The following is a 17,926-nucleotide window of genomic DNA, read 5'->3' on the forward strand; positions in this document are numbered from 1 at the left end:
TCTGCTAAACCTACAAGTTAGTGGGGTGCGTCCACCTCACAGTGTTCAGCTAAAGCTACCTGTAGAAGGTTGGTGGTGTTCTCATACTACAGGCAGGCAGTTGATTTTGCTAGCTGCAGTATCAGTACATATATATATATATATATATATATCTATCCCAGCTTAGTGCAGCTACAGGCCATTAGTATGTCTGGAAGGCCAAGAAGGAGAGGCAGACAGTCACAAGCCAATAAGAGAGGGCAAGCAGGCTCTGTGTCTAGTGCTGGTCGTGGAGACGGTGCATCCTCATCAGCACGTGGCCATGGGACACGCTTGGCCTTTTTTTCGGCAGCTGGCCATGTTGAGCCGCAACATGCGGAAGACTTGGTCAAGTGGATGACCAAGCCGTCCTCATCCTCCTCATCCTCTCTCACCCATGCCCAGGGTACTTTGTCTGGCAAAGCAGCGGCCTCTTCCCTCGGCTCAATGTCATCAGTGACTCCTTCCCTAGCCCCACCATGTCCTCCTGAGGAGTCCCTCGAACTGTTTGACCACAGTGTTGGGTACATGCTCCAGGAGGATGCCCAGCGTTTGGAAGGCTCTGATGATGATACTGAGCTCGATGAAGGCAGTAACACGAGCACGGACACAGGGGGTGCCCAAGAAGGACAGCAATCTGGCAGTCATGCTCCCCCTGCTGCAGCATACTGCCAGGTTTGCTCCAGTGATGAGGAGGGAGGGGATGATGAGGTCACTGACTCAACGTGGGTGCCTGATAGGAGAGAGGAGGAGGAGGAGGAGGAGGAGGCGGCACATCACCAACGAGGCAGGATGCCCTCCAGGGGCCAGCCTAAGGGCAGCACATTGACTGCATCACACCCCAAAGCTCCACATGTGCAGGGCGCTGCAGTCTCTGCGCGTTATTCAAAAAGTTCTTTGGTGTGGGCCTTTTTTGAGACAAGTGCATCAGATCGCACCGCTGCTATTTGCAACATATGTCTCAAGCGTATCTCGCGTGGCCAAAACATCTCCCGCTTGGGTACCACATGCTTGACCAGACATATGTTGACCTGCCATGCAGTTCGTTGGCAAGCGTATCTAAAAGACCCACACCAAAGAACAAAGAGGACCTCTGCTTGCTCCTCATCAGCTGAGATTTTCAACCCCACTAGACCTTCAGTCCTCTCTGAGACCTGCACTGAGAGGAATGAAGGTGTAGAATTAGGTGTGTCACAGCCACGTACTTGTGGGCAATCTGATTTTGGTAAACCGACGTCAGATTGTACCAGGCAAATTTCCCTGCCCCAGCTGCTGCACCGCCGAAAGAAGTTTGCTCCCAGCCATCCACATGCCCAGCGGTTGAATGCTAGCTTGGCAAAATTGCTAGCACTTCAACTGCTGCCTTTTCAGTTGGTAGACTCTGCCCCCTTCCGTGAGTTTGTGGAATGTGCGGTTCCTCAGTGGCAGGTACCCAAACGCCACTTTTTCTCACGGAAGGCGATTCCGGCTCTCTACCAGCATGTGGAAGGCAATGTCCATGCCTCGCTGGACAGGGCGGTCAGCGGTAAGGTGCATATTACCGCTGACTCATGGTCCAGCAGGCATGGACAGGGACGTTACCTAAGTTTCACGGCGCATTGGGTGACTCTGCTGGCAGCTGGGAAGGATGCAGGACAAGGTGCACTAGTGTTGGAGGTTGTTCCGCCACCACGCCTCCAAAATGCTAATGATTGTGACACACCTCTCTCCTCCACCCCTCCTCTTCTTCTTCCTCCATGGCCTCTTCCTCGGAACCAGCGGTGCTCCGTAGTCGTTCAAGGGGCTACGCAAGTACGCAGGCCAAAAGATGCCATGCGGTGCTTGAGCTGGTGTGCTTGGGGGACAGGAGCCACACTGGGGCAGAGGTTCTGTCAGCTCTGCAGGGGCAGGTTCAGAGGTGGTTGACGCCACGCCAACTTAAGGCAGGAATGGTGGTTTGTGACAATGGCACCAACCTCCTCTCTGCCCTCCGACAGGGACAAATGACCCATGTGCCCTGTTTGGCTCACGTCCTCAACTTGGTGGTGCAGCGGTTCTTGGGCAGGTATCCGGGCTTACAGGATGTCCTGAGGCAGGCCAGGAAAGTCTGTGTGCATTTCCGCCGGTCATATAATGCCAGTGCTTGGCTGACGGACCTCCAAAAGGAGTTTAACCTGCCCAAGAACCGCCTAATCTGTGACATGCCCACCAGGTGGAACTCAACATTGGCCATGCTGCAGCGGCTGCACACGCAGCAGAGGGCCATCAATGAGTACCTGTGCGACTATGGCACCAGGACAGGGTCAGGGGAGCTTGGTTTTTTTTCCCCACGCCAGTGGGCCATGACCAGGGATGCATGCACTGTCCTGTCACCATTTGAGGAGGCCACAAGGATGGTGAGCAGTGACAGTGCATGCATCAGTGACACTGCCCCCCTTGTCCACCTGTTGGAGCACACGCTGCGTGGAATAATGGACAAGGCACTTGAGGCAGAACAGAGGCAGGAAGAGGAGGACTTCCTTGGCTCTCAAGGCCCCCTTTATCCAGACAGTGTTCCTGCGTGCCCGCCGATCACACAGGAAGAGGACGAGGAGGAAGAGGAAGAGGAGGAGGAGGAGGAGGAGGAAGATTGTGTCAGTATGGAGGTGGAGCCTGGCACTCAGCATCAGCAGCAGTCTTTAAGGGATCAGTCCCAAGAAACACATGGACTTGTACGTGGCTGGGAGGAGGTGGCTGCGGACCATGTCGTCCTTAGTGACCCAGAGGACTCCGGACCGAATGCCTCAGCAAACCTACGCTGCATGGCCTCCCTGATCCTGCAAAGCCTGCGTAAGGATCCTCGTATTCGTGGTATCAAGGAGAAGGACCAATACTGGCTGGCAACCCTCCTTGATCCACGTTACAAGGGTAAGGTTGCGGACCTTATCTTGCCATCGCAGAGGGAGCAGAGGATGAAACATCTTCGGGAGGCCTTGCAGAAAGGTCTGTGCAACGCGTTCCCAGAGACTGGGAGGTTACAAACTCCTGTTTCTGGACAACGTGTTGCTGAGGCTTCGGTCAGTCAAAGAAGGAGCGGTGGAGAAGGTGGCCGTCTGACCGATGCGTTCAGACAATTTTTTGGTCCGCAGCCCCAAGGTATGATCGGTTCCAGCAACCATCGCCAGCGTCTGTTTTACATGGTGCAGGAATACCTAGGGGCAAGATCAGACTTGGACACCTTTCCCACCGAAAATCCTCTGGGTTACTGGGTCTTGAGGATGGATCACTGGCCAGAGCTTGCACAGTATGCAATTGAGCTACTGGCCTGTCCTGCATCCAGCGTTCTTTTGGAACGCACATTCAGTGCTGCTGGAGGCGTGGTAACCGATCACAGGGTGCGTCTGTCCACTGACTCGGTCGATCGACTGACCTTCATAAAAATGAATGAGTCTTGGATCACCACCAGCTACCAAGCACCTGATGCTGATGTAACCGAATAATTTTTTTTGAAATCTCAGATCCCTTCAAAGACTGCCTATGCTGATGCTGAGTGACTATCCCTGAGTAATTATCCTCTTCCTCCTCAATCATCACGCTGATAGCTTGTAAGAACATTTTTGGTTCTGGGCGCCACCACCAGTGCCTAAGGCACAATTTTTCAGCCCCTGTTTAACAGGGGCGTGTAATTACAATTTTTGATGTAATACTTTGCAGCAGGGCTCGTTCCTGCATTCCAACTAGAGTGTCTGTGAGGGGTTGCAGTGTTGTGGCACCAGCACCAGTGCCTAAGGCCCATTTTTTCTGCCCCTGTTTAACAAGGGCGTGTAATTACAATTTTTGATGCAATACTTTGCAGCAGGGCTCGTTCCTGCATTCCAACTAGAGTGTCTGTGAGGGGTTGCAGTGTTGTGGCACCAGCACCAGTGCCTGAGGCCCAATTTTTCAGCCCTTGTTTAACAGGGGCGTGTAATTACAATTTTTGATGCAATACTTTGCAGCAGGGCTCGTTCCTGCATTCCAACTAGAGTGTCTGTGAGGGGTTGCAGTGTTGTGGCACCAGCACCAGTGCCTAAGGCCTAATTTTTCAGCTCCTGTTCAACAGGGGCATGTAATTACAATTCTTGATCTAATATTTCACAGCAGAGCCCTGTGAGGGCTTACAGTGTTGTGGCCACAGCAACACCTAAGGCCCAAATTTCTGCTGAGTATATAGGGCAGGACCCTACTTTCAAACAACTAACTTACAAACGACTCCTACTTGCAAACGGAAAGAGACAACAGGAAGTGAGATGAAATCTACCCCTAGGAAGGGAAATTCTCTCCTGTAAGAGTTAATATGGGAAAAACATTTCTCCTTTCCACTGATGCTTTCCAATCCATTGGGACAAAAAGTGAGGTGAAATCTTCTGAAGAGGAGGAAAGACAGCAAAACAAATGTCACAGGGGTGATAACCCTTCCCTATGTTTTCCAAAAAGCTTAAAAAAGATTTTTTGGCTGGAGCTAAACACATTAAAAATGTACCCGTTCAAAATTACAAAGAGATTCTACTTAACAACAAACCTACAGCCTGTATACTGCTGTTCAGAGTATATAGGGCCTGGTGGCCCCACACCTTTCCTTATTTAAATTTGGGTGCAGGGTTCCCCTTAATATCCATACAAGACCCAAAGGGCCTGGTAATGGACTGGGGGGTACCCATGCTGTTTGTCTCACTGATTTTCATCCATATTGCCAGGACCCGACATTACATTAAACCCTCAAGCAGTTTTAAATGAGATTTTTTCCTTTAAAAATGACATTTGGTGCAGGGACTGTTCTAAACACGGGAAACACACGTCACTTTACAGGCATACTATAGACACCCCTCAGGTACGATATTTAAAGGAATATTTCACTTTTTTTTTTTTTTACTTTAAGCATCATTAAAATCACTGTTCCCGAAAAAACGGCCGTTTTTAAAAGTTTTTTTTGCATTGATACATGTCCCCTGGGGTAGGACCCGGGTCCCCAAACCCTTTTTAGGACAATACCATGCAAATTAGCCTTTAAAATGAGCACTTTTGATTTCGAACGTTCGAGTCCCATAGACGTCAATGGGCTTCTAACGTTCGTGCGAACTTTCGGTCCGTTCGCAGGTTCTGGTGCGAACCGAACCGGGGGGTGTTCGGCTCATCCCTAATAAGGAGTGTTTAGTTATGGGATTATGAATTTTAAAGCGGTCTTTAGGATCAAGCCATAACAAGTTTGATATTAATAGAGGGTCATTTTCTGAAGGCTCTATAAATACCCATAATGGGATTTCCTGTTTTGCATGGTATTTGGACAGACTGGCCAAATGTGCTGCTCTGTAGTAGTTAGTAAAATTAGGGTATCCCAGGCCTCCTTTATTTTTGGGAAGATGTATTGTGTGTATAGGTATACGTGGTTTAGAAGAGCCCCATATAAACGAAGTTGCTCTTTTTGTACTATTCTCAAAAAATAGGAAGGAATTGGAATAGGGAGGACTCTGAATAGATAAAGCAATTTGGGTAGAATAGTCATTTTGATTGCATTAATCTTCCCTATCCAGGATAAAGGAAGTTGCGACCATTGTTTTATTAGATTTGTGATCTGTCTTAATATAGGAGGATAATTGGTTGAGAATAAGTCAGAATGAGATGCTGTTAAATGAATTCCAAGATATGGGATTGATTTTTCTGCCCATGTGAATGGGAGTGCAGCCCTAGCCGGGATCAATTCCATGTTTGTGAGCGAAATATTAAGCACTAGGCATTTCTTAGGATTAATCATAAGGCCGGATAGGGCTGCAAATCCATCAAGAGCTGGTATTAAGTTAGGACCAGAGACCTGTGGTGATGATAGAAAAAGTAATATATCGTCTGCAAATATACATAATTTGTGTGTAATACCTCCTACTTCAATGCCAGTTATAGTTTGGTTTGTTCTGATGTATTGGGCCATGGGTTTGAGTATAAGGGCAAATAATAAGGGAGATAATGGACAACCCTGTCAGGTACCTCTTTCGATATTAAAGGCATCAGATTTGTATCCAGCATATTTTATATAGGCTTTGGGTTTATTATATAATGCTTTGATCCATGTTAAAAAGTGGGGTCCAAAACCCCATTTTTGTAATGAATATTGCATATATTGCCAGGATACTGTATCAAATGCCCTCTTAATATCGAGAGATAGAAAACATAAAGGGATTTTCCGTTTTTTAGCAATATGTGCCAATAACACTGCCCTGCGTATATTATCGCCTGCCTGTCTATTTGGCATGAAGCCTACTTGATCTCTATGTATTAATTTTCCTATAATGCTATTGAGGCGTTTTGCTATTATTTTTGCTAATAATTTAATATCAAGGTTTAACAGAGAGATAGGCCGATAATTCACACAGGAAGTATCATCAGAAAGGGGTTTTGGGATCATACAAACAATTGCCATTAATGTTTCTTGCCGAAAATAATGTCCTTCTAGAAGTTTGTTAAAAGTTTCAGTGAGAATGGGAGAGAGTATTTCTGAGAATGTTTTATAGTATAAAGCCGAGTAGCCGTCTGGGCCTGGTCTTTTGTTAAGTTTTAGGTCTTTTATGGCGTTAGCAACTTCATCTATAGTTATAGGCTCATCCAAACTGCTTTTTTGATTCTGAGACAACTCAGGTAAGGTTATTTTTGAGAAGAAGGATTCTGCCTCTGTAGGATTAAATTCATTGTTTGTCTTGTATAAAGTTGCGAGGTGTGAGTGAAATTTATGGACTATTTTAACTGGATTACAAGTATAAACATTTTTTGATAATTTCAGACGTATTGGTTTGAAAGATTTGTTAGTTGAATTTAATGCCCGTGCCAAATATGTGCCTGGTTTGTTTGTATTCATGTAGAAATTGTGTTTGGAGCGTTTGAGGGATTTATCAACTGACTCAGTGAGAAATAGATTGTATTCCAATCTAGATTTTTCCAGATGAGATTTTGTACTCTGAGATGGATTATCTTGGAATGATATGTAGGCTGCATTAAAATTGAGTTCTAGTTTTTTTGCTAGATTTTTGCGTTCCCATTTAAATAGTGCCATTTGTCTTTGTATTGCACCACGCAAGACAGGCTTATGAGCTTCCCACAGTGTTATTGGGGAAATGTCTGTTGTATTATTAATTGTTATGTATTCCTTTAAAGCTTGTTCAATGGCCATCTGGTGTAGTAGGTGTTTGAGCATTATGTCCGGTAAGTACCACATTGGGTCATGCGCTTTTGGTATGGCTGAGGCTATAGTAGTGTATACTGCATTATGGTCAGACCACGGAATCGGAATTATATCTGATGCAATAATTTCTGGTATCATTCCTATTGTTAGAAAAATATGATCTATTCTGGTGAAGGTTTGATGAGGGTGCGAGAAATAAGTGAATTTCTTTTTCATTGGGTTACTTTCTCTCCACGAATCTACCAGATTGTATTTGGAAAGAAGTTGAGGAAAAGGTAATCTAGTGGTTATTTTAGATGGTTTAAAAGGTGATTTATCTAGAAATGGGAGGAGGACCTGGTTCGAATCCCCGCTCATTATCACTGTTCCTATTTTGTGTGTATTAATCACTTGTAATATATGTGAGAGGAATGGTGTAGGTTGTTAGGAGCGTAGTAGGAAATCACCGTGATTGCTGTATCCATTATATAACCCATGAGTATCAGGTATCTACCTTCTGGGTCTTTAATTTCTGATGCTAAGGTGAATGGTGTGGATCGGTGAAATGCAATTAGAGTACCCCTTTTTTTGGTACAGGCAGAAGCCGTGTAAATTTGTTGATAAAAAGGAGAAATATATTTTGGAGTAGAATCTTTGGTGAAGTGTGTTTCTTGGAGGCATACTATGTGAGCCTTCTTGTTATGGAAAGTATGGAAGGCTTTGGTCCTTTTTTGAGGGACATTTATTCCCTGAACATTCAGGGAAAGTACATTCAGTGGTGCCATGGTAACAGATCAAATAGTTTTGACTTACTTTTTGTTATGCAGAGCTGACTGCACAGATCAACCTGTGTGGACTGAAGAGATGAAAAGATAGGAAAGAAACCAGTGAATTCTGGAGTAAAGAGTAAACAAAAAACATATGAGATTAGATGATACATTGTATAAATTATTTTTTGTAAGTAATCACAATTTACCCGTGAAAGAGAATAAATATCTCTCTAAGGGGAATAAGTGCCTTCGTCACACTCCCACATAATATGGTTGGGAGAATGAGGAGGGCTAATGGGGGTACACGGATCTTCCGCTTACAGGAGAGAAGTGCTATGTCAAAAGACATCAAAATGATGATTCATTAATTGGCGTGCAGAATATAGTTTTTGTTGAAATTATTTATTCCAGGGTGGTTGTATATGGTTAGTTTTGCCCTAGGCTAAATAATTCAGTTAGAAAGGTACTGTTAATAACTTTGGTACTGATGAAGATAGTTTGAATTATTTTGGGATTTTAACCCTTTTAGAGTAAACAATTACATATTTTATTTATATGTAACTGTTTAGATATGTTAACTCATAAAATTGAGGTTGTATTGCTTCAGATTAGAATAAACAAAAACATAGTTCTAGGAACTAGTTAGGTAATAATATATTTGTTTTAAGAAAAGAAAGAAAAAGCTTCCATTACTTCTGGATTATTGAACATATTTGTCCTAAAAAGTAATAAATCTATTGTTATTACCTGAAAATATATAACTGAACAAGAATTTCCTTGTTTATATATTCCAAGGCTATATGAATCAGAAGTAATAAGAAATATAACTGGAATGTAACATGATCCCACACAGTGTGTGACTATCAGAATGCAGTTACATTCAGTTATAAATACAGGTTTTTTATAGAGAACCATCTCTTAGTATAATAAATGAAGAGATATCAGGAAATAGGATGTCAGTCCATTGAATCTTCTTGGTCCATGGATGATGTGGCATAACGGCCTCTTTTGTGAGAATGATGATTCCCATTTTGTTCTGATATTTTCTGGGTGCTGCCTGAAGGTGAAGATGATGATGCCATTCTTCTGCGTGTGGGAGAGTTGCTGCTTGTGGGTTCTGTCAGATTTAATTTTAAAAGGGTTTGTTGTAGTTCATCTGCTGATCTGCTTCTGTAAATTGTACCTTGGTAGTTAAATCTGACTGAAAAGGGGAAACCCCATTGATACATAATGTTGTGGCGTTGCAGTTCCATTAGTTGGGGTTTCATGGATCGTCTTTTAGTAATAGTAAGTTGGGATAGGTCAGCAAAAATTTGATAATTGTGTCCTTGAAAATTAAGTTCCTTTTTTTCTCTTGCAGCAATTAGTATTTGTTCTTTTGTTCTGTAATAATGAAATTTTGTGATTATATCACGTGGGGGTCCATCTTTCTTTTTGGCTGTGAGGGCTCTGTGTACTCTGTCCAGTTCTAAACGTTCAATAGGGATATCTGGCTTTAGTTCTTGTAATAGAGCAGTAATAGTAGATTGCAGGTCTGTCACAGTTTCAGGTATTCCCCTTATGCGCAAGTTTGAACGTCTGGCTCTATTTTCGTAATCTTCGAGCTTAGTTTGAAGTATTAAATTCTCTTCTTTTAATTGTTCCAATTCTGTTATATTTTCTTGGGTTGTAATTTCAATTTCATTCATTTTTATTTCTAAGGCTGCGGTGCGGTTTCCCAGCTCTCTTATTTCTTTGGTTAGGCTGTTTGTTATTTGGTCTGAGGTTTGTTTTAAAGCCTTATGAAGCATCTTTTCAAATTGTAATAATATTACTGGGGATGTTGAGGAGGCTTGTGGAGAAGTTTGTGAGAGGATTTGTTCTGTATCTGACTCAAATGGAGAGTCTTGCTGTGACATTTTCTGTCTGTGAGAGCCCTGATGCTGTATATTGTGAGTTGACTGGAGCTGCTTTAGTTGCAGTGAGTGCCTGTGAGCTCTTTGTGAGGTGATTTTTATTTTTGCCACGGCTTCCTCCCAGTACCATTTTTCCTGCCCAAACTTTCACAGTTTGTTCCCTGGGGCAAAAAGGTTCAAATGGATACCTTTTGAGCCTGCAGGCTCCGCTTTGTCCTTCTCTTCGCTCCTCAGCGGTGTGGAGCTCTAACAATGCATGTCTGCTCTGCTAGACTCCGCGCATGCACCTCCCGAGTATGTTTTTTTTAATCGGCCTTATTTCTCTACCCCATATTTTTATCATATTCCGAAAATACACAAGAGTATCCAAAATCCACCAGGTCGACCCATAGTTAAGGCTATGGATAGCATCACTAGTTCCTTTTCTCAATATATAGATCAGTTTTTACAGCCACTCGCAACCAGTCTCCCCTCTTACATTCGTGATGTATTCCATCTTATGCAACAGTTGGAACACTACACATGGGAGCCCACTTATTCCTGGGCCTCCTTGGATGTAAGCTCGCTGTATACCTCAATTCCACATCACATAGGCCTCAGAGCTATTGCTAGCTTCCTTTCCTCTGATCCCATGCTAAATCCAGGTAAGGCAGAGTTCATTCTAGAGGCCACAGAATTCTGCCTGACCCATAACTATTTTGAGTTTGATGATGATTTCTATCTCCAAACAAAGGGCACAGCTATGGGTGCTAACTTCGCACCCAGTTACGCTAATTTAACCATGGGGTACTGGGAGGCTAATCACATCTGGCTCAATAATCCCTTTACCTCCCATATAGTTTTTTATGGGAGGTATATTGACGATATTATCGTCATTTGGGATGGCCCAGAGCCCCTTTTCTCAGACTTTATCACACATTGCAACAACAATGAGTATGGCCTCACTTTCACTTCAGAACATGATCCGTTTCAACTTGCATTTCTAGATCTTTTACTTTTCCACCAAGATGGCAAAATATTGGCCAAAAACTACACTAAGGCAACAGCCGGCAATTCTTTTTTGCACCATCAGAGCTGCCACCATCTGAGATGGATTGCAAACATCCCTAAGAGCCAGTTTTGCCGCTTACGCAGAAATTGCACTAGACAATCGGACTACATCACGGAAGGGTCCCTCTTAAAACAAAAGTTTTTCTATCTATACTAGTATTCTCATTTGCACATCTCATTCACATTCCTATTTTTTCTTACAGACCACATTAACAGAAAACAATATATATATAAACCTTTCTTCTCATATATACATATAGCGCTGTTTTATTAAGATCTGTCACAGCAGAGACACGAACACTACTCCATCTACTTCCTTATCAGACACGTCAGCACGTAACCGCAGTACATAGCTTTGTGCCTGAGTCTGACAGATGTTTTTTTCCTCCAATCAATGCCCCTCATAGACTACATAAGTTTTGACCAATCACAGGTCACGTTAGGCCTGAGGAAGGAGCGTAGCTCCGCAAACGCGTCACCTATCTGCCTATCCCTGCACGGACCCGGAAGTGACCTTGTTCCCCTGATCACAAACAGTGCGTTCCAGCGGCAGGATACACCGAGCATCCAGCAGCGCAGCCTGTCGTATGAAGCAGAACGCCACTACACGATGTGATTGGACACTACTCCTGGGACACCTGGCACCACCTATCTATTTTCCACATGCCTGTTTACATGTACCCTTGTGAGTACCCGATTTTAAAGATGTATTAAATTTGTTTTTAAATACTGCACTTAGAGTGGCGCCCTTGTTGTTCTTTTTCTTAAGAAATAGAATATCAGTATGTTTTGCAGTAAGAATTTGTACAAGGAAAGTAGAAGTAATAGTCTGCAGAAGAGTTATTCAAATGAAAGAGACTGGGGTGCAAGGAGTGTATCCAGTTTTTGCAAGGCCACGGCCACTGAATAACTACATACAATCTGCAATGTGTTAAATGCTATGGGCATCTCATATCATCCTTTTCCCAGTTCAAGTTGTATCCCACAATAAATATGACAAAACCGTGAAACTGACTGTTCATTTTCTTAATTTATCATGAGGAGGATGGCAACAGGGCGATTGGCGGATTGCTAAGTAACCATATCAGCAGCCCTTACGGGGGTACCGCTACAGTAACATAGTTGGTAGTGTTGAATAAAGACAACAGTGCATCCCGTTCCAGTTATTGTCTTAGTTATCTCCTTCTTTTACATTCTATATCTTTCCTTACTTTTCCTGAATCATTTCTTTCCCTCTCCCCTCTCACTCTTTTCTGCTTTTTCTTAAAACCCAGGTCATTGGTCGGAGATTACACAGCACCAATAATACTAATACAGAGAACACATGAAATTGAGTTTAGTGCTATTCTCTCTCAATCCTGAAATGGAGAAAAATACCAAACATAGCAATTAGTACATTTAACCTGTTCTGTTGTGCCTTGAATAATTTTGATGAATGTGATCCTGTGTAGTCAGGTGTAGGGAAACAAGTGAATAGGAGATTAAGGTTACAGGGAAGGTTCATGGTAATGTAGCTAGGAGCTGGCTAATATTACCTGCATTTTCAGGAAACACTCATAGAATTGCTATGGTGAGGCTGTTCCCTCCTAGTGCTCAGCTCAGACTCTACCTTCAGGATGTGATGACGCAGAGTGACTGAGATCCAGGAGAGGAACGAAGCATCTTGAGACATGTAGTCTATGGGGCCAAGTTGTACATTCAGTCGAACTGCTATGGAATACAAATTCCACCCGGCTGGAGAGTAGAATGAGATGCTGGGAAAGGTGATATAAAGCCTGTGTGGGGGAGGGATTACTCTCTTGGGACCACGGCCTGGATCTGCAAAGAATGACTCTGCATTAGATTGTGCTGTGGCCGAATTGCGGCCTCTGCAACCAGGAGAAAGAGAGTCATCATGAGAGGGTGCTGGAGCATCCACTTCCAGCCTCTTTTGGTCATTTAGTGGCAGCCTGGAGGCTGCTCTCATCACATCCATGCCAGATCCAGCTGGGCTGCAACATGGTGCAACACGAGGCCAAGTGCCATCCCTTGAGGCAGACCATGCAGGAGATTGCTGTGGAGCCTTCTTGCCACTCTTCAATACCAAAGGTCCCTGGGATTGGTGAGCGGGCACTTGCCCATCTTCCTAAAACAAAGGACACTGCATGCAGACACCATAGTCAGTCTTGTTTCACTGACCTAACTTGTAGGAGAACTTGTGCTACACCTACTCTTTACTGAGCAGCAACAGTGTTCATTCTGCCAGGACACCACAAGTTTACATTACCCTGCTTGTCAGGACACTTTAAGCACTTCACTAAAGAGCTTGATGAAGACGCAAGACCTTCTTTTCTTCTAAAAGACTACAACATACCCCCCCACAAGGGATAAATGCCATTGGTGCTATAAGGGCCCATACTTCCACAGAGAACTTTATGCACTAAAGGAGCAGGTTCTCGGGATACGCACACGTCAGCATCTCTCTGCTTGAGTTAGTTCCGGTTTCTAGCAGGCGGGCGGTGGAATGCACGCCACACCACGCTGCCCACCAGCTGTGAGCCGGCTATTGGAGCGCTGTTAGCTCCTGTGTTTATAACTGTTTTTAACTATTTTTACCATACTCTTATGGATTTTTATTAATAAACTCAATTTTTTTGGATTCACGCTATGAAGTTTTTTCTTTCCTTACGGATGTTTATTATTGGGGATACTACAATATCAGAGAAGGATAAAACACCCCCGGACGGAGGATCGCTTCCTGGATTCACCATCGCAGGATTTTCTACATATGTCTTTTACCCCTGCAGGGGTTAGGCAGTCCGGTGAGTGTAAGCACGAGTGAGGGTGCAGTGAAGAACGGGGGAAGACACCAGTTAATGCTGAGACCACGTTTTCTTCACCAGAAGGATACACTTTAGCACTTTGACTTTGATTTTGGACACTTACTGATTTTTTATAGATTTTTTGTTTTTTTCTACACACATTTTTTTCACTTTTCATAATTTGTTTTTTGGACTTTTTATGCACACATGCTGGAGATTTTTTATTGCTAAAACTGTTTGTTTTTTATTGCCATAACTGTTTGTATTTTGGATTTCCTGTTTTTTTGCCTTTTTCATTTTTTCAACCTTTGGGCACATTCCTATATACATCTAGGTATTTGGTATATATTGAGATATTGGCACATATACATATATTTTAGGAGCACGTTGCACTTTATTATATTACATTTACTGGGTGTGTTGTTTGCACTTTGATATACCTCAGCCCCCGCAACACATTGGTTACAGGTATAATATTAATAGCTTTATTCTATTTCATTTTCTTTTTACACGTATGTTTTTTGCACTTGTATGAATCACCATTAATGCACATATAGCCGGACAGCGCCAATTCCCCTGTTTAAAGCATTTTGTATATTGGATTTCACCTAGGTGATTTTCATTTTTAGGGGGGCAGCAGTCCTTTCTTGTCCCTATCCTCCTAAGCGCGGAATTACCGTCATCCATTTAATCAAATCAAGTAACACGGGAGCAGGGGGTGGGGCCGTGTCCCGCTGTCTGTGAATGGATGCAGCATCCATTGACACAGACTGACATGTCAATGAATGCAGCAGAGCGAGCCCACACGGTTGCCCACAGGGAAAGCAGATTTCCGTGGGGGCACCCGATGAAGAGGAGGGCCCTGGAGTGCCAGCGGGGCACTCCAGAAGAAGAGGATCAGGGCTGATCTGTGCAAAGCGATTTCACAGAACAGGTAAGTATAAGCATGTTTGTTATTTTAAAAAAAAGAAAAGTAGAATTTTAAAAACAGATTTTGTAAAAAAAAAAAAAAAAAAAAAAAAAGTTATTGTTTCTTCCACGGGACAAGGTGTGTAAACCAGGCCTAAGAGTATATTACTGGTAGGGTCTTGGACACTTAACAAGTTTGGGCCTGGCAAAACCAACCTAAAACCCACTGATTAGTTTGATTGTCATTTTTTAGAAAAGCAACATTTTACTTTTTATTGTACTTTTTTTAAATCTCTTCAGTGGAATTTGAACAAAGGTTTACTGGTCTGCCCAAAGTATATGCTAAAAGGTGTCATAGAACTATAAACAAAACGATAGCACCGATAAATAAGTCAGCACACTAAAATTCAAAGTTAGATGAATATATTATAGTATACAGATAGCAACAATGTAGTACATAGAAAATACAGACAGCGTATGTATATTTTTGGATGTGCCCCCAAATTAGTCTAGCCATGCTTTACAAAAAGTGCAGCCTATAGCTATGAGCAAACAATAGTCATATATAAGGAAGGGGGTAAAGATTCAATATAAAAAGGAAAATATAATGAATTGAAGGACTAACCATATAGAGCAGACAAATGGTACTAGTAGAGGTGAAACAGACAATCCCCTTTCTCAAGTCAAGTCCCACCTCCTGGTCAGTCCAACACATTAAGGAACCTTTTTTGGCACAAGTAATCACTTTTAGAAAAACAACCCAAGAATTTAGTAATATTGCTAAATTACTGATTTGCAATAATTAGGAAACAATCCATTAGAAAGCTGATCATAGCCATAAAATATGTATATGACAGTTGCTCTTTATTAATGGTCTGGTCAAGCTTTAACTACATTGACTGTATATGGCGGTGGCTGCGGTGGTGGTTGAGCATATGTGGTGGTTACAGGATAGGGAACGGGAACGGCACCAGGATTCATGGTAAGGACGCCATCATTCTGTAACACGAACACCTTCAAAAGATAAAAGTACAATAAGATAAAGGATAATATTTTTGAGGAGGAAGACAAAATATTATGACCAAGGTTCATGGTATTCATGGTTCATGGTATATACCCAAAGAGGGTATGAGGACAAATTTCTGAGAAATGCAAATCATAGAAGGAAAGCTATTAGAAACTTCATCGTGTTTGTAAATCTTTATTGTGGATTATGTTCATGTCTGTTTGTTACATTACTAGGTATTTAGAACAATCTTCTAGGTAAAAAGAAATCTCTGGCATTGGTTCCAGGAAGATCTGCAGCGGCGTAACTAGAACCTTCAGGGCTCCGGTGCAAAAAAACATGAAGGGCCCCCCTAAACCCACTAGTCCTGAGACACTTCCCTCAGAGCCCGCGCCCCTTTACTCCCATCGTCGGGCCCTTTATTATGACCCCGCAGTCTTACCCTTTCACATTTTCTTCAGCCGCCCCCTTACTGCCACCTTGGAGCACCCCACGGTGGCGAAGCGCCAGGGCCCAGTCGACCTTTGAGACCCTGGTAGTTCTGCCATGGGGTGAAATACTCTGCAGTGTCATGGAATGGGTGCAATGCTCTGCAGTATATTATGTGATAGTTGTAATGCTGTGCGGTGTATCATGGGATGGGTGGCATGCTCTGCAGTGTCAGGAGAGGGGTGAAATGCTCTGCAGTGTATCATGGGATAGTTGTAATGCTCTGCAGTGTATTATGGGATGGGTGGAATGCTCTGCAGTGTATTAGGATATGGGTGGAATGCTCTGCAGTGTCAGGGGTTGGGTGGAATGCTCTGCAGAGTGCAATGTGATTGGTAGAATGCTTTGCAGTGTGTCATGGGATAGGTGAAATGCTCTGCAGGGTGTTATGTGATAGGTGGAATGCTCTGTACACATATACACACACATACAAACAGATATAAAAACACACACTCACACAATCACACAATAGTTACATAGTAGGCGAGGTTGAAAAATGACACGTTCATCAAGTCCAACCTATGTGTGTGATTATATGTCAGTATTACATTGTATATCCCTGCATGTTATGGTCGTTCAGGTGCTTATCTAATAGTTTTTTTAAATTATCGATGCTCCCCGCTGAAACCACTGCCTGTGGAAGGGAATTCCACATCCTTACCACTCTTATGCCCCGTACACACGGTCGGATTTTCCGACGGAAAATGTGTGATAGGACCTTGTTGTCGGAAATTCTGACCGTGTGTAGGCTCCATCACACATTTTGCATCGGATTTTCCGACACACAAAGTTTGAGAGCAGGCTATAAAATTTTCCGACAACAAAATCCGTTGTCGGAAATTCCGATCGTGTGTACACAAATCCGACGGACAAAGTGCCACGCATGTTCAGAATAAATAAAGAGATGAAAGCTATTGGCCACTGCCCCGTTTATAGTCCCGACGTACATGTTTTACGTCACCGCGTTCAGAATGATCGGATTTTCCGACAACTTTGTGTGACCGTGTGTATGCAAGACAAGTTTGAGTCAACATCCGTCGGAAAAAAATCCTAGGATTTTGTTGTCGGAATGTCCGAACAAAGTCCGACCGTGTCTACGGGGCATTACAGTAAAGAACCCTCTACGTAGTTTAAGGTTAAACTGCTTTTCTTCTAATTTTAGTGAATGGCCACGTGTCCTATTAAATTCCCTTTCGTAGAAAAGTTTTATCCCTATTGTGGGGTCCCCAGTACGGTATTTGTACATTGAAATCATATCCCCTCTCAAGCGTCTCTTCTCCAGCGAGAACAAGTTCAGTGCTCGCAACCTTTCTTCACAACTGAGGTCCTCCAGTCCCTTTATTAGCTTTGTTGCCCTTCTCTGGACTCTCTCCAGTTCCAGCACATCCTTCCTGAGGACTGGTGCCCAGAACTGGGCGGCATACTCCAGGTGGGGCCGGACCAGAGTCTTGTAGAGTGGGAGAATTATCATTTTATCTCTGGAGTTAATCCCCTTTTTAATGCATGCCAATATTTTGTTTTCTTTTCTTGCAGCAGCTTGGCATTGCATGCCATTGCTGAGCCTGTCATCTACTAGGACCCCCAGGTCCTTTTCCATCCTAGATTCCCCCAGAGGTTCTCCCCCTAGTGAGTAGATTGCATTTATATTTTTACCACCCAAATTCATTATTTTACATTTTTTTACATTAAACCTCATTTGCCATGTAGTTGCCCACCCCATTAATTTGTTGAAATCTTCTTGCAAGGTTTCCACATCCTGTGGAGAAGTTATTGCCCTACTTAGCTTAGTATCGTCCGCAAATATAGAGATTGAGCTGTTTATCCCTTCCGCCAGGTCGTTTATG

General features: G+C 43.3%; 1 protein-coding gene across 1 annotated transcript in view; it reads right to left on the reverse strand.

The window, feature by feature from the left end:
• Positions 1-14,993: 14,993 nt before the first annotated feature.
• LOC141106401 (membrane-spanning 4-domains subfamily A member 4A-like) overlaps positions 14,994-17,926 on the reverse strand; it is a 72,898-nt gene continuing 69,965 nt past the window's right edge. The window contains exon 7 of the mRNA XM_073597163.1: positions 14,994-15,601. Coding sequence (XP_073453264.1) covers positions 15,467-15,601 — 135 coding nt within the window. The 3' untranslated portion in view covers positions 14,994-15,466. The remainder of the gene's footprint in view (positions 15,602-17,926) is intronic.

The sequence above is a fragment of the Aquarana catesbeiana genome, linkage group LG08 (assembly GCF_042186555.1).
Source record: "Aquarana catesbeiana isolate 2022-GZ linkage group LG08, ASM4218655v1, whole genome shotgun sequence".
NCBI lineage: Eukaryota > Metazoa > Chordata > Amphibia > Anura > Ranidae > Aquarana > Aquarana catesbeiana.